General features: G+C 39.9%; 1 protein-coding gene and 2 long non-coding RNA genes across 4 annotated transcripts in view; 2 read left to right on the forward strand and 1 right to left on the reverse strand.

Moving 5' to 3' along the window:
• LOC124285238 overlaps nt 1-21,309 on the reverse strand; it is a 290,116-nt gene extending 268,807 nt beyond the window's left edge. The window contains exons 1-5 of one of the 2 annotated variants that reach the window (XM_046721444.1): nt 21,168-21,309; nt 16,449-16,498; nt 15,866-16,026; nt 10,571-10,871; nt 5,091-5,233 (exon numbers count right to left, since the gene is read on the reverse strand). In XM_046721444.1, the coding sequence (XP_046577400.1) occupies nt 5,091-5,233; nt 10,571-10,871; nt 15,866-16,026; nt 16,449-16,498; nt 21,168-21,294 (782 nt within the window). In that variant the 5' untranslated portion in view covers nt 21,295-21,309. Of the gene's footprint in view, nt 1-5,090; nt 5,234-10,570; nt 10,872-15,865; nt 16,027-16,448; nt 16,499-21,092 lie in introns of both variants that reach the window. The other variant, XM_046721443.1, reaches the window with a different exon arrangement.
• Nucleotides 262-13,502, forward strand: LOC124285242. Its single transcript, XR_006900767.1, has 2 exons — nt 262-297; nt 13,079-13,502. It is a non-coding gene; the product is annotated as an uncharacterized LOC124285242 (long non-coding RNA).
• On the forward strand, nt 9,333-10,256 carry LOC124285239. The gene is made up of 2 exons (XR_006900764.1): nt 9,333-9,792; nt 10,143-10,256. It is a non-coding gene; the product is annotated as an uncharacterized LOC124285239 (long non-coding RNA).
• Nucleotides 21,310-26,630: the final 5,321 nt, after the last annotated feature.

A 26,630-nucleotide genomic window follows, 5' to 3' on the forward strand; every position in this document is an offset into this window, starting at 1 on the left:
CTTCATTTACAGATTAAAATAAATGAATGCAGCAAAGAGGGTTCAGGTGATGGTTTGTGGCCGATTCAGCAAAAATCCTTCTTCAGCTTCGGAAAAAGGTGTTCACTCAATCGGTCCCAAAGGATGAGTTGGTTCCGCATGATATCACACCACTTTTTGAGCTATCGGGAATACATTAAAAACATAACACCACATAGAGAGGACACTTCTTTATTCTGACCAAGCAATGTGACACAATCACTGAAGTTTGGGTGGCCTAAGGTGGGGGGGAGCGGGGGGGAGGTAGGAGCTGTGAAGGTATAGTTTGGCATGAAATGCATGTGGACCCGGTTTTTTGTAAATATCTCTTCATCCAATGACCCAATGATCTCAAACTGTGCAAGTGGATGTTTTGTCAGACAACCTAATCACATTGTAAATCATCGCAGAAGGTTTGCAGAGGGAGGGAGCCAATGACCTGTAACAGCGGCAGTGTTGGGTCATAAAGGTCAACGTTCGTCAATGTAGGTCAGCTATGCTGATGACCCTGATGTCAAAAGAATCTAACTTTGTATGCACCTTCTTGTACAAGGTTTTGTTTATTGGTTGTTGGTTTATTTTTCACAATTGTTAGCACAATATTCTATTTCATGCCAAGAGCAAAAGTTGTACGTTTCATGTAATCCGACACCTTATAAATCGGTTTGCTACGTTTGCTCTCTTTTTAACAAAAATTAAACACATTGCTAATTAAACGTTTAGTATCATCTAAATAAGCTTTCATGATGACAGCTAGAAGTAGTCAATGTGAATGATCCAAACGGTCTATCACCGTGTAGTGCACAGGTAACTATCATGAACTGCACATACATTTACCTGTATGACCCAACACTACCGCTGTTACAGGTCATTGGCTCCCTCCCTCTGCAAGCCTTCTGCGTTCTGCTGTTTATTTTGTTGACTGTTACATAGACAGATTCTTTAATACAAATGCATAAAATCGATGATTTACAATGTGATTAGGTTGTCTGACAAAACATCCACTTGCACAGTTTGAGATCGATTAGGTCATTGGATGAAGAGATATTTACAAAAAACCGGGTCCACATGCATTTCATGCCAAACTATAGGAGCTGTTTGTGGTGGTTGGTGATTGTATGGCATAACCAGGGGGGTGAAAATAGGTGAGTGTTATAGTGGGGCAAAATTTTATTTGATAACCAGATGGTTGAACGCGAAGGTGAGTGTGAATGAATTGAGGGTTGTGAAGATATGTTTTTATGTAGACCCGCAGGCATGGGAGGAGACAGCCCACGCTTTAGGTAGAAGGGGACAGACAGTGAGAGTGATAGTGTAGGCGCGCGGACCTCAGAGAGGACAACACTCACTGTAGTTACAGATTGAATGAGAGAGGTAGAACAGAGAAGTGGATGGAAATAGCTTGTTAGAGAGGGGCACGTGGACATCCGAGAACACAGCCGTGCTCGAGAAAGTCAATTTGGATCTCATGTCTAAACAGTAGAGGGGAAAGGTTTGCTTAAGCTGATGTGAATTTTATTTGGGATGGTCTAAATTTTTTCAATTAAGTTAGAGTTTATGAAAAAGGTAGGGATGGCGTTGAATACATTTGGCGGGTTCTGTGGTTTAGTAATAGTTGGATGTTGTTGTGGTATTTGTTGGTTACTAAATTGTGTGGTTGTGTGATGTTTGTTTGTTGCAGGTGGCAGTGTGTGAATACGTGTTCAGTTGTTTCAGGTGATTTGCAGTGTGTGCATAGTCCATCTGGGAGTCTGTTTTGTTTGAATAGTGTGTGGTTTAGGTTGGTGATGCCTGTAAATAATCTCGTAATAAGTATGTCTAGATGTTTGGTGTTTGAGTATGTGGGTATTTTCTTAATCGGGTTTATTAGGATGGATCTGACGCAGGTGGACATGTTTGTATTGATGTTGTGTTGGTAGTTTGTGTTGAGAGTGTGTGTTTTGACAAGTTGTTTAATTTCTGTTTTGGATGTGTGGAAGTTGATGACTGGTGAGGTGTGTGTTGTTGCGAGTTTGGCTGCTGTATCTGCTGTGATGTTTCCTTGGTTGTGGATGTGTCCTGGTATCCAGATAAATGTTATGTTTTTGTTTAAGTGTTGTAGGGAGTGGAGCTGGAGTATGACATTGTGCATTAAGTCGTTTCATGATTTTGAGTGCATGTTTTGTAATTGTTTGATGGCACTGAGGGAATCTGAGAGTATTAGGAAGTTGGTTGGCTGGAGGGAGGGGATTAAGTGGAGTGCAGTTAGTATTGCTGTTAGTTCTGCTGTATTAATAGTGGTATGATTTGTGTAGTGGAGGTTTGTTGTTAAAGGGGGTGTTTGTTATACATGTATGCCTATGCCTGAGTGTTTGTTTGTGCCGATGGATGCATCAGTGTATATATGGGAGGTAATTTGTGTTTATGTGGGTTTGAATGAGGTTTGTTTTGGTGTGAATGTTTTTGGGGAGATTTTGTAGAGTGCTTGCTAGGGCGGTGTCTGTGTTGGGTGGGGGTTTGTCTTGGATATAGACCTGTGAATGTCTGGGTTAGAATGTGCCTTCAGTAACCCATGCTAACGGGATCGGGTGGTCAGGCTTGCCGACTTGGTTGACATATGTCATCGGTTCCCTATTGAGCAGATCGATGCTCATGCTGTTGATCACTGGATTGTCTAGTCCAGACTCGATTATTTACAGACCGCCGCCATATAGCTGGAATATTGCCGAGTGCGGCATAAAATTAAACTCACTCACTCACGCTTGGATGTAGCTTGTAATGGGAGGTGTGTGTTGTATGTTATTTAGTTGTTGTGCATGAAGCAGGCTGTTGAGGTGGGCGAGGAGAGGGGCTTTGTTGGGGTTGATTTTAATTTTTTTATGGTGGATTTATTGGTGATTAATTTGTAGATTGGGTTGTGTTGGGCCCCAGCCCAGTAGTTGAGTGCGGTTTGGTTTATTCGTGTTTTCATTGAAGGGATGCCTGTAAGTGTTTTAACAGAATGCATTCGTTTTTCAGTGTCATATTTCTTCTGACCAGCTTTTCTTTTTTCAGCTTGTATAGCAGACATACTCTCCTTTTTCCTCTCTGCATCACCCCTGCCAACAAGAAACTTCCTAATATCCGACATTGTTATCAGTGACAGTTCAGCGTGAATAGCAACAGGCCGCTTACATCAAAACTAGCCCTAGGTACTTCGCTTGGCTTTGCAACACGATACGTAGTTAACATTTGAAATATTTGAGAAAACTAGCGGATAACAAATCAGTGTAATGAATATTGTAAACCCAACAAAGCATGAATTTGTGAACTATATTACCTTGTTGAAAATATCAATGACACCTGGCAAGTGTGTTTACTAAATGTCAGAATTTTCAAAACATTAGATTAAATTAAAATTTCCACCTAAATTAGTTTAATCTAATTTTCATTTTAGTGTATGTGGTAAAATATATGAAGTATTTTATCTAACCTGGAAATTACCTATGTATAATGATAAAAACAAATCATCACCCAAAAGAAAAGTTTACTACGATAAACAATCGGTAACAACAAGTAGGGAATTCCCTATTATAAAGCTTATTCTGATTCGACACCAGTACCATTCATGTTGTGATGATTTTTCTCATTGGTCAGTTTATTAATAGCAGCCAATTACGATATTCGAATGATTTAGGTTACAAAACCACGCTGCATGATGTCTGCTAAAATGGATACCAAATGCATATCAAGACCTAAACTTTGCGGTTAGTTTTCAGGGAATTTGAAAATACTGCTAATAGGGAATGACGATGTTAAAACTTAAACTTGTTGTTTTGAAAAATAGTTGGGTCAATAAATGTACTCGTCCTCTGGGATGAGCAAATTATGTTTTTCACTTGCCCGAAACAAATTTTACTCGTCTATACGAGCGTAATTTGAGAGCCCTGTAAATTATGTATTTGTGTTTTTGTAAATTATGTATAAATTTTCCTACAATCGCCAGCGGCTGAAGGGATGGTGTAAATCCAACTAGGGTCCATGCAGGTACCAAAGGTATTGTAAGTCCCCATGGTCCCTAGTATGGTGACCTACCTTCAGTTACAGGAACATGCTAGTTTTAATTCTCTATCTGTTATAATCTTGTTATTTTACTGTCCCTCATCGACAGTTTTTTTCATAATTTAATTGCATTTATTATGAATTTATAATTTGTTAAAGTCACGATATGGCTGAAATATTGCCGATGTGACTATAAATCTTAACTCACTCACTCTTCTGAAGGTATTAGACATGCCGGCTTTTTCACACACTGTGCAGAACATGGCAATCCCATTAGTTGACGATGTTTGTCGCAACTACAGAAATTCATTTGACCATTTGGGCAAATTGTCAGGTGATTTTCGATGCTTTTTAATTTGTGAACAACTTGATGAAGATGTAGGCCCACTAATATAAAATCGGTGAGTGCATCACTAGATATATCATCTATCCTGTCCGCACTGAGAGCTGTGTCTTTCTTAGTGCATGTATCGGCATCAGGCCTACTAGTCAAGACAAACCGTAACATGGACGCCTGTCGTTTTCACATGATGATGTAAGTCCATGCTAAAACATGCATGCACAATATTTTTTGCGTGTTTTTATTGTTTTTTTGCGTGAAAAACAAAGTTTTTTCCGTTAACGAGAACACTGATTTTAAGGTGGAAATTGTCCAGACCCTTGCCCAACTTGAATCAGCTGTTGGTCCTCCTGATTGTTTCTAAGGTTTTGAAATAGATTGGCCCTCATGATTGATCCAATGTTTGTATAGATTTACTGGTTATCTTGAAAGAAGAAAGAGCACAGAATGATGATTAGGCCTTAGATTGATCTAGTCCAAGTTATTTTCCTTAGATATTTAATTCAACCTTGTAGATGTGCTTGCCTTCATCACTTCAAAGGAATCACAAACACGTTCCTCAGTCACAAAGACCACTGTGGGGTCAGAGACATGGTGATAATGTACGTTGTAATATTTAGCTCATGCAACAGAGGTGTAAATACAATAAATTACATACAGACAGATGCCCCATTACTTGTTTCTAAACTGATACAAAAAGGATGATATTTACCTTGACAGAAGGTTGTCTAATTCATCACTGGCAATGGTAAATCCAAATTCACGAAGAACACGTAGAAAATCAGTTCTGGAGATCAAACCATCTCTGTTGTAGTCAAAAAGCTCAAAGCCTGCATAGAGTGCCTGTTGCGTTTTCTGAAAAGGATATTGATAATAGTTGAGTTGGGTTTTACGTCACATCGGCATTATTCCAGCCATATAGTGATGAGATCAAGTGTGAATTAATCAACGTTTTAAGTACAAAGTCCAAATGAGTTGTTATTCAAAAGCATATATAGATCTTTCAGATTTGTCGAATCATAATGTGAGTCCCTTGCAGTCGAAAAGTCTGCACAGTCAAGCAGAATATGCTTGATGGTGAACACTTCACCGCAAGAGACACACATGGGAGGTCCATCACCATCCGTTTCCAGCAGATAGTCATGAGTAAACCGACTGTGGCCAATACGACATCATCGTAAAATCACCTCATCTCGTCTTGACTGACAACCCAAGTAGGCATAACAAATTGTTGGCTTCAATTTATAAAGTTTATTTCTTCCTACTTGGATATTGATAATAAAGCCTTACCTAGCTGTTTCTTAATTACAAAACTGACCCAATAAAATGCTTCTAGCCCTCATGTTTTTGTCACTATAAATTAACTCAATTGACATTTACTCAACCATTTACTCAATTGCCAATACAGTTAAATTCATATCTATACTTTTTGTCTTTGTCACTGAACACTTTATGCAGCAATGCTAGGAGTCCATTTAGCATCATCATGCTACTGTGAGCAGTATATCGAGTTTATAGACTTCTGACATGCGCAGACAGTTCTGCCTTACTTGAAAACACTATGCTGAAGTACATTTCTGCCTTTGCACCGTGAGTGAGCTGAAAAATTGTCCTACTGCAATTATGGTAAAGACTTGATATAAATTTATATATTCATAAACTCAAATGAATCATTCCCATCGTTTGAGGGAGTAAGTTTAGCACTAAGCTGATTTTTGCAATATTCTAGCAATATCATGGCAGGAGAGACAAGAAATGGACTTCACACATTGTACCCATGTTTGGAATTGAACCCGGGTCTTTCGGCATGACGGAAGAATGCTGTAACCGCTAGGCTACCCCACAGCCCTCTGTCCCTTGAAGCATAAAGACATAAAACAAACATATACCTGTCTCTCCTGACATGGTCCCTTCCTGGCGCTTTGCATTATTGGGGGACTAGTCGGCTCGGAGTCAGTATAATGTGTTTGAGTGAAGTATTCATGCTTAACTGCTGCATCTCAGTGACCTAGCATTATAAAACCAGCTTAAATCTAGGCTAGTACAAGCAGCCGCACATACACACGCATGTCGTCATATGAGCGAAATATTCTTAAGTACGAAATTAAACCCCATTTCACCTCACCTCACTTGTCCTAATATGAAGGCCATTTCTCGTGTCCTCATGCTGTGAAATTGCTGGAATATTGGTGAAATCATTTCAGCAATTTTCCAGCAATATCACAGCAGGGAACACAAGAAATAGGCTTTACACGTAGTACCCATGTTTGGAATTGAACGCAGGTCTTCGGTGTGATGAGAGAACGCTTTAACCACTAGGCTACCCCACTGCCCTCTATCCCTTGAAAGCCTTCAGACACAAAAGTAACATATGCCTATCTCTCCTAATATGAAGCCCATTTCTGGTGTCCCCATGCTGTGATATTGGTGGAATATTGCTGAAAGCGGCCTAAATCTGCGCACACCTAAACTCACTCGGTCTCCTGATTTATTGTGGTATTTTTTTATATGTTGTTGTTCATGTTCTGTAGATATATTTCCTGAAAGATACAGTACACATCAAAAATAGATTAAACATACCGACCTAGCCTAATCTTAAAACTGCTATAATCAAAACCACAATATCTTTTCTGTGCAGCCTAAACTACAGTAGGGCATGTTCACTGTATTTCAGTGATTGATTGTATAATTTTCACAGCTATTTTGTTGCTTATACCTAATGGAATCTTATTCAGACTGGTATATTATGTTTCCATTGTATAAATATCCTCAAAGACTTGTATTAAGAGAAAACCAAAAAAACAGGAATGGTGAGAAATCTTCTGGTGAAATGTGGTTTGTATCCCACACGACAAGAAAGGTCAGACATGAAAAACAAAAGTGTGATACGAGAATCAATTGGTCACTGGTCACTACCAAATGTGTGTTGCACATGAGTGAGTGTGCATATGTATGGGTCCTTTAGAACATTCATAACTGCAACTCAAGAATTCTTTAAGAACTACTCATAATAACACTGGCAACTGTTCTTAATATCAGAATATATCAGCAACTGTTCTTGATATCAGACTTTTATTTGTTGTTGATTTCATTTACTTGTGCTTGATTATATTCTCCAGTGATTTGAACCTTCAAAAGTGTGTGCAAGTGTATTGTGATTTAATTCAGCTAAATGAACCATCCTCTTACTGCTGTTAAAATAGCAATGATGTTTTCTATGAATGTACAGTATGTACAAGTTCATGTTATAGAGCGATTAAGGTTAATTTATTGAAATTATCCAGGGAAAACTTTGGTTCAACAATAACACACATATTCTTCCATTGAGTGGATTCATAGCTCTCCAGTCATGACACGGAGCTCATACTACATGGAAAAATGAAATGAAGTGATAATCTCAGTCACTCATTTAGAAAATACATTCTCATGAGTTCAAATCTCACAGACAACTGGAAAACAACTCTAAAGTGAAATATATTTAAGAATACAATAAGCCAATAAATGTTTAGTGGACAACAATTGAAGTTGATGGTTATGCTTGCCAACTAATATGGGTGAAATAATAACCACCAAGCGAGTGGTTTGCTGTGATAACCACCTCGAGGGAACCGAGAGGTTGTTATCGAAGCGAATCACAAGCTTAAGGTTGTTATTTCGCATATATCACAAGGTCAAAAACACTTATTTTAGTTGAATTATAATTACCTGCAATGTTCAGATGCTATAATGAAAGAAAAGTTCTTGAATGGTTCTGTAAATATTTATTGAAGATGTTTCCAATAAAAACATTGAGGTAGAGGCATAGGGTTGTCAAACCCGATATGCTAAGGGAAAAGTTCTTCTCGAGGTGTGATACCGGGAGTTGGTCAGATAATATGCAATGACGCAAAATAATAGCTGTCTCCTACATAGAATACAATGTATGGAAAATACACTGTTGAGAGGTTTGTACCGAAATGTACAAAACTAAGTAAAGACTATGTTAATAGCACACAAATATGAAAAGCTATTCGCAATCTCCTACATAGACATCAGTGACATATTAAAAAAAGAAAAATTTAACAGCGCAGTTTTTGTTAATTTTCTTTCGGGAGTGTTAAAAATACAAACAAGCTTAACAAACACCATTCAACACTTGAAATTGACAATGATATCTAAAGATCTTGCATTCTATGCGAGGTAAGTGTGCAAGATACGTTGCTGCACCAGAATCTCGTGCAAGTCGAGCAATTAACAATCACGTGCAATGTAAAACCACGTGATTTAAACTGACAGTGCTATACAACTGACTGACTGAGTTTGATTTTTACGCCGCTTTTAGCAATATTCCAGCAACATCACGGCGGGGGACACCAGAAATGGGCTTCACACATTGTGCCCATGTGGGGATTCGAACCCGGGTCTTCAGGCGGACGAGCCAACGCTTTAACCATTAGGCTACCCCACCGCCCCCAGTACTATACAAGCCATTACAGCAAATGAATTCCGACATAGAGGTGCTTTTGGCTTCTCGGAGAGCTGCTACGACCCTGTTCCAGGCCAGTGTGGATTTTGAAGCAAACTGGTCATCTGGTAAGTATCGTGCCCTATATAGCATTGTCTATATCTATACTTGTACTCAGTTGAAGCTTGGTGTTGTTCTAGGAAGGTGAGACCCGTGAAGGTCTGGGTTAGAATATTGGCCTTCAGTAACCCATGCTTGTCGTAAGAGGCGACTAAGGGGATCGGTGGGTCAGGCTCGCTGACTTGGTTGAGTCATGTCATCGGTTCCCAATTGCGCAGATCGATGCTCATGCTGTTGATCACTGGATTGTCTGGCCCAGACTCGATAATTTACAGACCACCGCCGCCATATAGCTGGAATATTGCTGAGTGCGGCGGAAAACTAAACTCATTCACTTACTCACTAGGAAGGTGAGGTGAGTGGGTGGTGGGTGTCATCAATTTTCTTCACATGTACTGGGGGTCTACAAGTTTGTACATGTGAAAATATTTTTTAAATTGCTGAGAAATTATTGGAAGAGGGAGGTGGGGAATTGATTTCGTACATAATATGCAGGGGGTCACTTACTTTGTCCATAAATTTAAGGGGGGTGGGGTGGGGTGGGATTCATATTGTACTTGCTTCTCCATAAAACTCATCATCACCCCCACTAGCCATAAATTTTGAATGGTCCCTAAGGTACCCTTAAATTGGGTTGGGAAATTGTCTTGCCAGCACGACAGCATAAATTTGGGACGTTATCTGATTGTTGAGAGTATCATTTGTTATTACACAACTGTTGCAGGTGTGCGGACATACAAAAGAGTAAATGAAGAACACATGAAGATGGTCAGCAGCATTCTCACCAGTAAGAAGCCAAAAACCTAGGAAGTACGATGCAAAGCGGAACACAAAGCTTCAACTCCAGAAGGTATATTTTCTTTCTCTCAGTGGAAACATAATTTTAGGGAAAAAACGTTCTCAATACTAACTCTTTAAATGAAATTAAACATTATTGGTCAGGGGAAATTGCACTGCTAATAGGCCAGAGTGGCCCACCGCCCTCCCATTCCATTGGTTATGACTTTGTACTAACCCCAAGTCTGTTGGCATTCGAGATTTTTAAGTAAAACTTGCTTGATACTGATGCATGTAATTTGTTGGTAAACGTCATTTTCACGTTAACAGAATTTATCATAAAATTAATCATTGGCGTAAATCAAATTATTCATTACAAAAAAAACATGAGCATACTGTCTAAATAACTATTTCATTTTTCAGATTATTCAAGTGACCCTGTGGAGAATCGAATAGGTGGAAGGAGGTCCCGCCGCTTCCAATTAATTAATTGCAGTGTGCAGATATTGTAAAAAATAAATAAAAATATTTGCATGGTTCTGTATTTATTTATTGAAGATGTTTCCAACAAAAACATTGGCATAGGGTTGTCAAACCCGATATGCTAAGGGAAAAGTTCTTCTCGAGGTGCAATACCGGGGAAGAAGGTGAGGCGAGGCCGGGCCTTGTTCCCAGTATCGCCCCGAGATTTGGTCAGATAACCGCCCTAGGGGGTTATATGATAACCAACCTCTGGAGAAGGTTGGTTATCCGATAACCAACCCCTTGAGAGGTAGTTCTCAAAAATGAATAACCCCAGATATTGACCCGATAATCAACCCAAGTGGTATATGAAGATATTTTGCACCAACCTCATCGTCCATTTGTCTACCACTCCTAGAGGGCCTTGCTGTTTGTGTTGTAACACTTGTATTGACTGTTTCTCTTTTCACACATGTTAAAACATCCAGGCTGCAATCTCGTGTTGATAGCTTACTGCTCTTTCCATGCTTTTTAGAAGAAACTTTCTGCTGTCTGATTTCCTTTGAGACCACAATATTGGCATCAACTTGTCTCTCTTCAACCAGGGTCTGTGGTGGTATAACTATACCTTGGCAAGATGGCAGAAAGCAATGATGAGTCAAATGACCCCCCATATCTATTTCTCTGTTTCTGTAATAAATCAGAAAATCTCATGACATATATATGCACTGACATGCTATATCTAATTCAACTGGGTTGATATTTTCACTAGTGGACTCAAGTCCCTAACATTCATCATAAGCTCAGTAGCATATTAAGTATGTTGAGTTTACTGCAAAAGAAAGGTTTGGTCCAAGACAATGTCTTGGTCCTCAATGCACGTGTTGTGAGGGCAATCTATTTCACAAACATTTTTCTTTACTTATGATCATCAGAATCTCTGTACTTTTACACATCAGTCATAATTCCAAATTATCTAACTAGATTTTCTGGACTGTCTGGTTTGTGTACATTCCGACATTACATATGTGGTGTCAGGCAAAAATTACTTCCATTTTTAAGCAAATTATGTGAATGGGTTGTAGGACAGGTAGGGAAGAAAATGCTTAGTATCGTTTACCCTTTTCAAGCTGTTACTGATTTTCAGTGATCCATTCAAATACTTTTCACTGCTAGTTTAATCTTTATACCAAACAGAATTTGTTTCTGAGGATAGCCATTACTGGATATTCTTTTGCTCTGATGTTCAATATTAAAGTACTGTCGGAAATAGAAAAAAACTGTATTTTCTCATTTATCTCTACAATTTATGTAGTTGATATGTGCAAGCGTGAAATATCTCTTAAACTAAGTTCGGCCAAACTACAGTCTCAATGGTAGGGACACAAGAAACGTAGAAAAAGGACTTTACTGAGGAGAGATTAGTGCAGAAATGAACAATGCGATTTTTATCTAAGTCCAAAACTAATTATTTGGAACAGACCATGGCTGTATGCAAATTAGTGTGCGACGATATTGTATTATAAAGGACACTTTTTAAGTGACCAATTTGAAATTAGACGTAGCTTCATGATAAACGATAGCTGGCGTAAAAAATATTAACTTTCATGCTGAAACTATTAAGGATGTAGCTACCATGGAGTCTCACTGTCACTATAAAAAGAAACAGATAGGAGGGTTCGTCTCAAAAGCAAAACCTGGACGGGTGTCGCAGACGATCGTTGGAGTCAGGCTTGGGGATAAAGATATCAGCTAAGATACGATAATCCTTTAGGGCAATTATACTGGGGAAGTACACGGCATGTCATAAAAATTTACAAATAATATCCAGTCCTGTCGATCTTCGCGATCGGGTGGTCATGCCACCTATATATTTTGAGACATTTAATACGATGCGTTTCTATGGTTATCAGGTATAAAACTCTTTTACATATCTCAACATAAACTTAATGAAAGAAAGACACTTAAGCTGTTAATCAATAGATGAGGCATAGTCAACACACATGAAAAAGCACAAAATATCTTTGAGATGACCCCTTGGGCGCCTGTAGGCAGCACATGCATTTCATGCCAGGTGAGTCGACGGTCCGTCGTCATACCTGGCTGAGCGACCTAATTGTCATCTATAGTCTGATCTATTGTTTTCAGCAGCTATTTGTATTTTTTCTAAGTTTGCCCGATTTTACGAGTAAACATGCTTTTCTGGATATCCTATTACGCATCCCACTGAATGCCAAGTTAGGCCGAAGTGGGTTATTTCGACATATGCTATTTGCAGTTGTGTACATTTTAGGGATACAGAGACTATATCAGAGTCGGGCGCCTATGGAATGTATGTTGGCTTATAGTGTCGACAGCGGAAAGTTTATATTGAACATTTTCCGACAGTACTATAGTAAACACATTTTAAACTATTTTGACCCAAATTGTTTATTGATATTCCTTGACGATCAAAGCATAGCGTAATTCAAACTGCGTGTAGCCGTGTTTGTGCGGTTCGGCTCTGTGCTGCTGCTCAAGACGACACAAGGCAATGGTGATGAAATGAATTTTATTAAATGAAGAATGAAGCTGTTGCTGAGGTCAAACCTGAGAAGGGAAAGGATGTTTCCAGCTCAGCAACAGCAAGTGGAGTCATAAAAATTAAAATCAAGTAAATAATATTAACAAATTTTAACAATAGTTTTAAATATCACAGTAAATATATTATCAATTTAACTACCAGGATAAGGTTATTGCACTTTTGAAAAAAAATGAAAGCACATGGTTTCAGCCATGTTTATATTTACATTAATTGTAAACTAATATATTTAACTGAATTTATATAATTATCAATTAAATATTACTTTTAATGTTATAATATTATTATTGCAATAACATTTTTCACCTTTTTATAGGGATTTATAAAGTAAAGAGGCAGATGGAAACAGATTAGAAAAATGGCCATACCTGAGAAGGGAAAGGTTGTTTCCAGCTCAGCAACAGCAAGTGGAGTGAGATGGAAAACAGGAGGCCAAAGGAAGTAAGGTCAAAGGACACAATAGCTAAATTAGAAAGTAGGTAGCACATCAAAGGAAGACTTTGATGTGACCTATTAATAGAAAAGGGAAAATCCCAAAGAAATTGTTACCTGGCTAAGAATAGAGAAGAAGTGAAGGGAAATCCTTGTTGACAAGGCTACATGAAACAGAAGGAAAAGGTGAAGATGTACAGAGGCGGCATTCAACGGCAAGACTCGGACAACATGGAACAAATGAACATTTCACATTTAATGATATTTATGAAACATGATGAAATGAATTGTGATTTGATTTAGCACTACAGTCTGTTTGAGTCAGAAACGGACCGATGAATTGCAAATTTTATCATTGTACAAAAATGCCACCAAAAATGTTCTTTAAGAAAATATCTTTAAAATTTTGACACAGTTCACTATTTGTGACGAGGGAGGGGTGCAGAGAAAGGGACAGCCAGGTGTGCGAGAAAGGATGGAGACGGCACAGCACAGGCTAATGAATCAATAACTTGGTGGGCACGTGCTTCTCTAACACCTGGCTGTCCCTTTCTCTGCACTCCTCCCTCGTCACAAATAGTGAACTGTCAAAATTTTAATGATTGTTTCTTAAAGAACTTTTTTGGTGGAGTCCGGAAAATTTTCAAATATAAGAAAGCTGTTGGGTATTAGTAAATGATAAACATGTGTACTATTTATATTTATGTGGCAATTTTGTACAATGATAAAATTTGCAATTCATCGGTCCGTTTCTGACTCAAACGGACTGTAAAATAAAATAAAAGCACTGCTACATGCGCATACACATCTTGTGAAAGAGAACACGACTCAATGGTTGGACGGCAAAGCTTTTTCAATCATCCACTTGTAGCCGGGTGGTAGTTATACCTCTGACTAACATGAATGCCACTCACTCATGACCCCCAAGTCTTCATTACATATATTTGCCAAGCAGCAACCGTTATCAGGCGCGGGGGTCAACAAGTGCTTACCCTGATCCAGTCGATGTACTACACAACGGCAGCGCAGGACAGGTTCATACGGGTTCGATCGTCTTACCACGGCCACACCTGCTATGGCTATACAACGATACCTAAGCGCCTTTGTACAAAACAACCTTAGCGCTATGTTAACTTATGGGAGTTACGGTCACCTTAGCACTAAGATCGCTTTGGATAACGGCACCCAGGACTGGGTAGGATATATATATCAGCCACACTGCGAGGGACCGTCGAGGCGCTGCAAGTTTTCGCCCGAAACGACCGGTTTGAGGCGCCATTCAGAATGATCAGGGGCCCGATCCACATTTAGCGTTCATAGCGCTACGACATTCGTAATAAACTAAAGATTAACAACAGGTCGATCGTTACGTTACGAACACTTTGTGGATCGGAACCCAGTGCTTTTCTTTGTTTTTTTCAGAGTATATTTATTTTTTAAAAGATAACACACATTTATATGAATATGGGATATGAAAATGTATGAATGTATCATAGGCGCCCATATAGGTCATGCTTATAAATATATCAGAGTCGGGCGCCTATGGAATGTATGTTGGCTTAAATAGTGTCGACAGCTGAAAGTTTATATTGAACATTTTCAAATCTCTCTCTACAAAATCAATTACACACCCCCACCCCCACCCCCACCCCTCTTAAAATCATCGCAAGCTATGTAGTTTCGAATACCCTGGTACCGAACATTTTAGTAACGGAGATTACATACTCTGGCAAATCAAGCAGAAAGTTACCATTATCCACTCACAAGTTTTGAATATTTTATTTTTCTTCTCCCATCTGGCAAACCTCATATTCTAAAGTAACTTCTACTGTGTGAAAAAGAGCACAATTCCCTAATTTGGCGGTGGGAACGGACATTTCACTCTTGTTTCTACGCAGGGAATATTTACTAGAATGTATACTTTACTAAGAAAATGTAATCCCAAATATAACATATGTTACAAGTTATTTCATGTCGAACAAGTAATTTTTCCAGGCACCACATTTGTTCGCGTCGGCCATATTCGCACATCGGCGCTTCCTCCTCAATTAGAAAGAGGAGCTAGATTAACATCTAGTCTATGAAAAGAACATATTTACAGAAAACAAACGGTTTCTAAATTATGTATATAAAATATGATAAAAGAAGAGTCCCAAGGCTTTCTTCATTTTAAGCCTGAAACTGTGGTAATCTAGACTTGCCACATATTCTAGACTTGCATGGGCTACATTGGGTATATTTTGTTTCCATGTCTGTATGATCGCTTTACCGTACATGTTGCATCCATTCAAGTGATACGAGCATTTATGACCCGCTATCAGATAACAGTACGATCTATAGCTTCACCGCAACAGCAAACAGTTTTAGTATGTTGGCGCAGAGCAAAAGCGTCAAAGGCTTCGGCTATTTAATGACCCAACTGATTTTAATTAAATCTAAATGCATTTTCAGTACGTTTTACGTCCACAGCAACGCTTGTGTGAGTCACTTTGATCAATGAATTTCTTTTCAGTTTTTATCATTTATTGCATTCTCCCAATACTTTGCGTCAGAAAATTCCCCTTTAAAGGATAATTTCATAATTATTCGATTTGAATATATAATAACAAGAAACAGGAATCGAATTCTATGTCATGCCAAATCTATGTGTACAATTATTAAGGCCTCTCACCTTTTGACCGTTTTGTCTTTCATCAGCACAGTTTCAAGTGTTGGATCAGTAAATCTTGTTCCTTCCAAAATGTCGAATTGTTTATCGTCCATATCCGTCCATCGCGGAACCCGCATCGCTGGATATATTTTTAGCGCTTTTATATGAAAGTTGCCACGATGCTAAAACACAAGGAGGAACGAATAAGTGAGTGAGTAAAAATTTAAAATCCCATCTAGGTACATTTTGTTAATGTTCTTACATGTTTGGATAGGTAGCAAACATTATCTGTACATCTGCCTCAGTAAGCTGATACAAAATCTGAATGTTGTTCACGGGGAATATAAACTGGAAAACATATTTCATCACTATCTGAGGAAGTGACTTTACATTGACATTATCGATACGTTTCCGAGTATCAACCCAAACCATAAGATATATGTTCCAGGTGACTTTCTGGTTATGCGTTTACACTTTTACGCTAAAATATTAGTGGAGGTAAAAGTATCGATTTTACCTGCAATGGTAGGCTACTGTGCGATAATATACATTTCCATACATGTAATTAGTTAATGACTTTTCAAGTCATGTAATGGAAAAATACCTCTTCCGGTGCCTCCTTATCAGTAAGTGCCAGAGGGTCTCTCGAAAAACCTTAAACAAAAATAACATCGAGTGATTTAGTTCAGTTTGGTTGCATCCAAGCCATGAAGCATATTTCATGAATTGCCCAAAGTAACGCAGGTCAAAGATATGATCCCTGTCACGCGCAGGTTGGAAGTAGGATGGCGATTCTTCATCTATGATGTTGTTGGTGAGGCGACGGCATTGGCCAACGCTACGACTGATCGAACAATCCCTTATCTTCTGTCGGTAATCTGGCAACGACTGATCGAACAGTCCCTAATTTGCTCTTGGTAATATCCTTGGCTGGTATCATGTCAGTGTTTTACGCCATGTGCTGCAAGGTCATTGACCCACGCATATGTACGTAAGATCCGTCGACATGATAACTGACATTTATAGATGGCTTGGGGAATCAGTCCTTCCCGGGGAGGGTTGTTATGATAACATATGAGATGAGATACACCGAATGTTAACTGAATTTCTTTAAACTGACGAAGGAGATAGAATTTCGATGTACTTTAGACACATATTGAAGCAATTAGTTATTCTGAATAAATGAAGTATTTACGAAAGTTACTGAAATGTTTATCAGATGTTTAGCACAAACGCTGCTAAGATGCCAATAGCCTAACAACAAAATCAGGAGAATGTGGGACCATGCATGGCCCATGTATGCGAGTCTCTAGATGGCGTCGACATGTTCACGTTGCTCTTGTGCCATCTCGTTGGGAAAAGTACTTCCAATTCGAATGTACGGTTCAGTGTACTTAAAGTTTGAAACAAAATCATTTCTCCAACATGTTTCGTTCGTCTTACCTTGCTATAGAAAGTATTTAGCGTTGTTCAGCCATATTGGCACAAAAAACGTGTGCAAACTTTATGTCAAAATATAAACCTTCCAACAAAGGACTGCAATCTAGCAGCATATTACACAATTTAAGACAGGTGATTACCTAAACGGAATATAGTTGTAGTCGCATGACTAATAAGACAATGGCTAAATGAAAGCACTCAATGCTGGCCGCAGGCGAAGGCATTCGACAATAAAATGGCATAAGGACCTCATAAATTCCTCAGCACTCGGCAAACAGAAACAACCATTTTTACTTTTGGGCACTTCAGATAATTGAACGAACATGCAGTCCGACCTTTGTATGATGTCTTATTTTCATTCGATCCTAACCTTTTGTTAGATAATGAAATGGAAACACGGATATTCCATATTTTCTGAATAATGGCAATTTTTAGGGCTTGTAATTACGGAGATATCATCGGTTGTATGACACGGATACGATCATGGCCACCGGGGATTGTATAGCTGAAAATAATACGTCCTAGGTCCAACACTCGTTCACTGATATTCAGCTACATATAAATAAGTTCAACATGAACGAGTGTTAGACCAAGGACGTGTATATTTTCAGCAATACAAGCCCCTGTGATCATGGCAATGGTGGTCAACTCCACATGCATGGTGATCCACTAACACTATTACAATCCCTTTGTTACACGTCCGGGTGCGAACGGGACACGTACAACTCAATCCTGGCCGTGGCGAGGATAGAATGGGCCCCCAAACAACCCAATGCTGGTCGTAGAGAGGTTATAATGGGCCCCTAACAACCCAATGCTGGTCGTGGCCAGGATAGAATTGGCCCTAACAAAACCAATGCTGGCCGTGGCCAGAATAGAATGGCCCCTAACAACCCAATGCTGGTTGTGGCGGGGACAGAATGGGCCCCTAACAACCCAATGCTGATCGTGTCTGGGTGTGAATGACCCCTAACAACCCAATGCTGATCGTGGCGAGGACAGAATGGGCCCCTACAAACCCAATGCTGGTCGTACCCAGGATAGAATGGGCCCCTAACAACCCAAAGATGGATGTGAATGACCCCTAACAACCCAATGCTGATCGTGGAGAGGTTAGAATGGGAACTAACAGCCCACTGCTGATCGTGTTAGAGGTTAGAATTGGACCCTAACAACCCAATGCTGATCGTGGTGAGGTTAGAATGGGCCCCTTACAACCCAATGCTGATCGTGGTGAGGTTAGAATGGGCCCCTTACAACCCAATGCTGATCGTGGTGAGGTTAGAATGGGAACTAACAACCCAATGCTGATCGTGGAGAGGTTAGAATGGGAACTAACAGCCCACTGCTGATCGTGTTAGAGGTTAGAATTGGACCCTAACAACCCAATGCTGATCGTGGTGAGGTTAGAATGGGCCCCTTACAACCCAATGCTGATCGTGGTGAGGTTAGAATGGGCCCCTAACAACCCAGTGCTGATCGTGGAGAGGTTAGAATGGGAACTAACAGCCCAATGCTGATCGTGTTAGAGGTTAGAATTGGACCCTAACAACCCAATACTGATCGTGGTGAGGTTAGAATGGGCCCCTTACAACCCAATGCTGATCGTGGTGAGGTTAGAATGGGCCCCTAACAACCCAATGCTGATCGTGGTGAGGTTAGAATGGGCCCGTAACAACCCAATGCTGATCGTGGTGAGGTTAGAATGGGCCCCTAACAACCCAGTGCTGATCGTGGAGAGGTTAGAATGGGAACTAACAGCCCAATGCTGATCGTGTTAGAGGTTAGAATTGGACCCTAACAACCCAATACTGATCGTGGTGAGGTTAGAATGGGCCCCTTACAACCCAATGCTGATCGTGGTGAGGTTAGAATGGGCCCCTAACAACCCAATGCTGATCGTGGTGAGGTTAGAATGGGCCCGTAACAACCCAATGCTGATCGTGGTGAGGTTAGAATGGGAACTAACAGCCCACTGCTGATCGTGTAAGAGGTTAGAATTGGACCCTAACAACCCAATACTGATCGTGGTGAGGTTAGAATGGGCCCCTAACAACCCAATGCTGATCGTGGAGAGGTTAGAATGGGCCCCTAACAACCCAGTGCTGATCGTGGAGAGGTTAGAATGGGAACTAACAGCCCAATGCTGATCGTGTTAGAGGTTAGAATTGGACCCTAACAACCCAATACTGATCGTGGTGAGGTTAGAATGGGCCCCTTACAACCCAATGCTGATCGTGGTGAGGTTAGAATGGGCCCCTAACAACCCAATGCTGATCGTGGTGAGGTTAGAATGGGCCCGTAACAACCCAATGCTGATCGTGGTGAGGTTAGAATGGGAACTAACAGCCCACTGCTGATCGTGTAAGAGGTTAGAATTGGACCCTAACAACCCAATGCTGATCGTGGTGAGGTTAGAATGGGCCCCTAACAACCCAATGCTGATCGTGGAGAGGTTAGAATGGGAACTAACAGCCCACTGCTGATCTTGTCAGAGGTTAGAATTGGACCCTAATAACCTAATGCTGATCGTGGTGAGGTTAGAATGGGCCCCTAACAACCCAATGCTGATTGGGTGAGGTTAGAATGGGCCCCTAACAACCCAAGTCTGATCGTGGTGAGGTTAGAATGGGCCCCTAACAACCCAATGCTGATCGTTGTGAGGTTAGAATGGGCCCTAACAATCCAATGTTGGCTGTGTCCGTGTGATAATGGGCCTTAACAAGACAATGCTGGTCGTGGAGAGGTTAGAATGGGCCCCTAACAACCCACTGCTGACCTTGTTACAGGTTAGAATGCTGGCTGTGTCCGGTAATGGGCCCTAACAACGCATGCTGGCTGTGTCCGGCTGAAAAATGAGCCTTAACAACACAATGCTGATGGTGGAGAGGTTAGAATGGCCCCTAACAACACTATGCTGGTCGTGAGAGGAGACGTAATTGCGTCACATTCGGTGACTTGGTTCTTTGTTCTTTTCCAAATTAAATTTCGATATAGCGCAGTTTCAGTGAATAAGAAGTACATGTTTGCACGTGTCCCTGTTTGATACAGTGTTTATTAAAACTCCAGTATTTCAAAAGGTATCTAACCGACTTTGCTTCTTCCATAATTACAAAATTGATTCAATCTCACGGGACTGTATTAAGTAATACATTGTCTTATCCTGAGAGTCGTTTATATACCGGTAAAGAATAATGACAATTATTATGGATATACAACTTCTTTTATTCTGTGGAGGCGACGTTTCGACATAGGTTCTATCTAATGTCGTTGTCAAGCAAGTGATTACAACAACGACATTAGAACCTATGTCGAAACGTCGCCTCCACAGAATAAAAGAAGTTGTATATCCATAATAATTGTCATTATTCTTCATCAACTCAACTTCTAAAATGCCCATCAAAGAAGAAATATTATACCAGTAGAGAAATTGAATGTTTAAACTAGTGTGGAAATTCGAAGGTGGCTGCCTTAACGCTAGTTTTACAATATTTGTTTCAGATTACATACGCGCTATAGCCTGTTAATAACATAACTTTGCATGAGCTTCGACCAAAGGTTGAGAGATATTCTCAAAATCTCACTGGTTGTCATGTGACATTTCCTGGTCCCCACTGGTTGTCATGTGACGTTTCCATTGTCCTCACCTGTGGCCTAGTGACATTTCTCTGGTTGTACGAATTAAGCTAAATATATAAGAGTTACAAGTACCGAAGGCGTTAAAAGAAGGATTTGTGGAAACACGTTACAAGACCAACGTACGTAAAGGCCACTCGGATGTGGTTTGAGATATGCCTGTACAGGTTACCTGATGTTTCCCAGTGTGTGTCTTCATAGGGTAATTGGCCTGTTGGGTTTGCTGAGTGGTATCTAGCAGTCGTACCTTCGAGAGGCAATGTGTTTGGCTGCATTGTAGTCACGAGAAGATGAACCCCTTCAGCTGTTCGAGGTCGAGTTGATACCCTAGCCCCAAGTTTTCCTTCACACCAACCAGGTACGGTAAACGCCATAACTCACACTGTTGATCTGCACACAGACAACAACCCAGTTTATTTGTTTTGTTGCTGGGCGATGAGCGACACATACTACAACAGCGAACTGAAGCCCATTTACTAAGTACGGACTCTACGATCAATAATAATTCATGCCATTCATACATCGTGTTTGTGTGTGTGTGTCCATATGTATGTTTGGGATGGAGGAGCTCTCGCTAGTGGAAAGGTGTTATTCGCGCCGGTTTGTATTACTTTGTACATGAAAAGTGTCCTGCAGAAATGCCGTGCTTATGTAAAATTAATGTTTGGTACTGGCCGTTTAGCACTTTGTTTCGTAACGGGTGTTGGCTGTGTTTTGACTTCGGTGTAAAGACATCGGTAGAGTCTCAAAGAAACACGTGTAGGTAGCAAACCAATTCTACACGTGATACAACTAACATTACGACATATACTCGGTGTCATACAATACATACTCCGAGCCTGATTGTCCGTTTCTATTTAGCTTTTAAGGATTTTCTGGTTTCCTTCATATCGTTCACTGCTAGATGTAATCGTTGATTTTCCGAGATCTATTCGGGGTTTTTTTTATCGCTGGTTTGCCTGCTGGGACCTGGTTGGGCTTACTGCCAGTGTGTTTGCTTACTGCGCCCGGTTTGCTGTGTGTAACGCATTTGTACGCGGCGACATTTTTGTGACATTCGGACTGGCAGGGAAAAGCACAATATAAAAACGGGCTGACAACCAGCAACTGAAGACATAGCACCATGGGGACTTACGATATCTTTGCTACCTGCATTGACCATAGCTGGATTTACATAATTCCTCGAGATGATAACGATTCTTGTGTAAATTAGCCATTAAATGTCTATTCCCAATCAGCAAACAGTTCAGGCACATGGTCAACATAGTCCTCTTTCCGAGATTGTCACGAATCAAGCTGTCTTTGGCTCATCTCATTATGGTCTCACTGGCGACATATTTTCACGTACATCTTGACTTGATAGGGTGGACAGAGGCAAGTTTGAACAAACTCACTTGCCTAAGGTGAGACCACATGTATCACATATGCTTCGTTGTGGGGCAGGACTGAAGTCCTAGATTCTCAGGAGTCATGCTGCCAAACACGGTCACCCATCCGAGGACTGTCCGCGACCACCGTTGCTTATCTTCAACTGATTGTGACCTGAGCTCTACGCACAGGACCACACACCGCCACAAATAAATGTTTTTATTCCTGTTCTATATTCAGTATTATTTCATGGTATTGTGATATTTGTCAATTTTCCCAATTTTGCCATATACGTTGGGATATGTGTCAGAGTTATATCAAAATATTCTGCAGCGATTTGGAGGCGTAATCAAACTTTAACGCACCATATATTCCTTTATTCTGTATCATAGTATTTCCAATGTTAACATTATATAGATTCACAAATTACTGAACAATATGTACGACATATACAATAGAGATGCAGCACGATTTCAATGGCCGTCTAAAGTAAAATATCAGTGGTAATAGAAATATTGTAGAAATACTTTCACCTTGCAGCAACAGTGGTCAAGCTTTCGGAATACATCTAAGAATGATACCCACAGTGAATATATCAATCTTCACAAAATTAAAAACATTTATTCCTGTCTCTCCCATTTCTGTAAATATGGGCCGCTTCTCGGAGCGCCAAGGCCGATGGTGCCCTTAACAGCTGGTAATTTTTTTTAGAATTCGACGAAAGTGTCAGAGACCCGTAGCTTTAGTGAGTGAGTGAGTGAGTTCATATTTATCGTCACATCGGTAATATTACAGCCATATCGTGACGAGAACAATTAATTGTTGTATTATAGATCAGTAAACTTAGAAACTAAAAAGCCTGTTGACGAAGAACAGCAAAACTACTAGTGTATCAGATACTAAAGTAAAACTAGCATGCATAAAACGATATTTTTAAAGGTATAAACCCTAGGGGGAAACATAAATCACTAACTGGCATCGTTATAAATAAAACCCCGTCATTCACTTTCGACCTTTAATTGACTTAAATCGACCTTTTGACAACAGTGCACAATTCTCACCCGCGAACGAAATTTCAACCAATCAGAGCGGCGCGCCTCTGTGACGTCATATGAGGAATAGCTTTGAGGGCCGATGCAGAATTCATCTACATTTTAGGGGTTAAATTATCTTGTTTACAGGCTTGTATAAACCTAAAATCGTGACAATTGATGTGGAACATGAAAGCTATATGTTCTCACAATCTACTGTCATTTAATTTTGTCTCCTGCTTTGCCTAGTTTCCGAGTTACAACTTGTTTTCATACACGATTCTGTGAAAATCGATTGGTGTCGTTAGGCCCTATTTGTATAATGACTGATCCAAATTGATCCCATTTCTGTGTTTTTTTTCCTCGATATTTAATCATGTCATGTAAAAATCTGTTTGTATTCTCAAAACAGTGTCGGCCCATAAGTTTTCACATGCAATACAGCAATTAATACTCCCTTGTTGTAACCCGTGTTAGGTGGTATAAACCTACACATGTTATTTGTCATCATTCACTTGATGGTCAGTTAATGAATTCATAACAGGTATAATTAGTGGTAACACACTTAGATTACCCGACAAAGGTTCCCATTTGGCGTTTCTTGTGTCTGGAGTAAATATTCAACATTATAAACATCGATCAAAGGATTAACCGATAACACGCTGATTGATTAATTACTTTTTATCTTACACAGCGGAATTGTCAAAAGGTAGTGTTTATGTATGTAGATTTACTAATCTATACTGAATACACTCTGTCGTGTCGGTGTCTGCGTAAAACACCGTCCTTCGTTCAAAGGATTAACCGACAATACATTGATTGATTGCCCATTATTGTCTAACTAAATTACTGTTTTTAAAGAAAGGCGGACATTATGCAATTAGTTGCCAGGTGTGCTATCTTGGGTGACTAATGAGACTATACACCAATACCTGAAAAGATTTATCACTTTTTCGTATATTAAACTGTTAAAAGACACATCATTTGGAACAGTTTTGTGGATATTGATGGATACATTCCTCGAACAAGGTAATGGCCTGATATTGTTCCTATAACTTTAATCTGTTTTAATTTTAATATTTGCATTTTGTTTTTATTCATTTGTCGTAGCATTCAACAGAATCACTGTTTTCACCGTGAAGTGTAATGAGACAGACAACATGCACTAGGGTGTGTGTGCGAATTATGATTCACATTGGCAAACTATAAAATGTCTAGATATTACAGTTCTGTTATAAATTCACTATAAGTATCAGCAGATCGTCTGCTTTTTATTTAGTTTCAAAATGCATACAAGTGTGATAATAAACTAATTAGGATTATAAGACCAAATATAAAGATGCACATTGACTAGTATCTACATACTGGTGAGTGGACATTAACCATGGGAATGTAGCAAGAAATTTATCGCGCAGTATTGTGACTTCGACCCCCACCTCGCTTCCGTGGAAGAAATCGTTATGTTATAAGTTGTGTCATGCAAAATCCGTTTGGTTATGATTCCAATACATATTTAACTACGAGTAGAAAGTAGTCTTGATTTTCTAACTTGATGAAAACAAACTATAATCTCATTAATTCTAACAGATGTTATTATTTTTACATCCGCCGGAAACATCCGCCAGTCTGAGGATAAATGGTATTTAGGTTTGTTTTCACCGAGTTACAAAATCAAAACTACTTTCTACTGGTAGTAAAATATGTATTTTATTGATGGCCAATAGGATTTTGCATGACATAGCGTATATCATAACAATTTCTCTCGTGGCAGCGAGGTGGGTGTCAATATAATACTACTTACAATATTATTGTTACTTCGACCACAACCTCACTTCCGAGGAAGAAATCGTTATGTTACAAGTTGTGTCATAGAAAATCTTTATGGTCATCAATCATATGCATATTTTACTACAACTAGTGAGTAGTTTTGATTCTTTAACTTCCGTGAAGCGATCTGAACACAAGTAAGATATCGTTTCAGGCTTCCACAACGCTCGCTTCGCACTCACAAACATAACCCATTTAGCACGAACTGCGGGGTCCTGTGGAAATCTGTGCATGGGGACACCATCGCCCGACCCCTAGGAGCAATTGCCGACAAAGCAACGATTCGGCATGTCGTCCTTGATGTCGAGAAATCATCAAAATGACGAGCTTGCTACACATTTTCTATACAACTAACTGAAAATCGTTCCTCATATGACGTCACTGCAGTGCTCTGGCGACAGAGTTACGTAACCTGTCTGTGGTTTCGTTGGCGGGCGAGAGGGAAGCAGGCGACTTTTTGGCCACTTTTAATCGCTCGGTATTAATTAACCACAAGTTTTTCAAGAATAAATTTGGTGTTCCGCATAAGACTAACCACAAATCTTTCATATGTAATGGTTAAAAGAGTAACAAAAAACAAAGTTTATTGGTTCTTTAAAGAGAACAATACAACATATAAACAGGCTATACAGACTGAAGGTAGATCACCGTACTAGAGACCATGCAGTACATTTGCTTCCTGCATGGACACTAGCTGGATTTACACCATCCCTTCAGCCGTTACCGATTCGGACAAATCGAGCCATACATTAAAATGACACATATTCCACGAAAATGAGTGGGGAGCTTTTAAATTCACTTTGATTGTTTTAGGAGGAAAATAATTTTAGGGTATTATTATATGATATTTATATAGCGCACATATCCAGGCAAATGGTGCTTGCTCAAGTCGCTGGTATTTTTTCCCCGATCATTGGATGTCAGCCTCAACAGCACATCGTGTTATCAGTCTCAACTCCTGGGGTGTATACAACTCTTGCAGCCACTAGGCGCACCAAGTTATTGTGGCCTTCCCATCCTAACGAGGGTACCCATTCACAGCTGGGTGGACTGGGGACACATAGTCACAGTACTTTGTCCAAGTTCACTGCACGTTGCTGTACCCGCACGTATTCATGTGGCCACCATCTGGTCATATACAAACGGATTCGTGGGTTCTTTAAGTGCACAGGATGTGTACTGTACACTACGGGTTGTGACAACGCTGAAAGAGTCTGCACACAAAGTTGACTCCGAGGTTTTTACACCTGGTCACAGGTGGGCTCGATACCGACACCTCAAGCTCGCTGGATCACTAGCCTGGCACCTTAGCCAGCTCGCCCACCGCGCCCCACGGTACTTCAACTCCCTTTGAGTATACAGCCACTATCAATCTCAGTAACCAATTATACAAAATACATCTAACTACAAACCATACAACTCAAATAATAATTTATTTGCAATTCAATTTCTTGTAAAACCTCGATAATAAAAATGATAATTAA

This window comes from Haliotis rubra, unplaced genomic scaffold (genome assembly GCF_003918875.1).
Source record: "Haliotis rubra isolate DU_JTF1 unplaced genomic scaffold, ASM391887v1 Scf356, whole genome shotgun sequence".
Taxonomy (NCBI): domain Eukaryota; kingdom Metazoa; phylum Mollusca; class Gastropoda; order Lepetellida; family Haliotidae; genus Haliotis; species Haliotis rubra.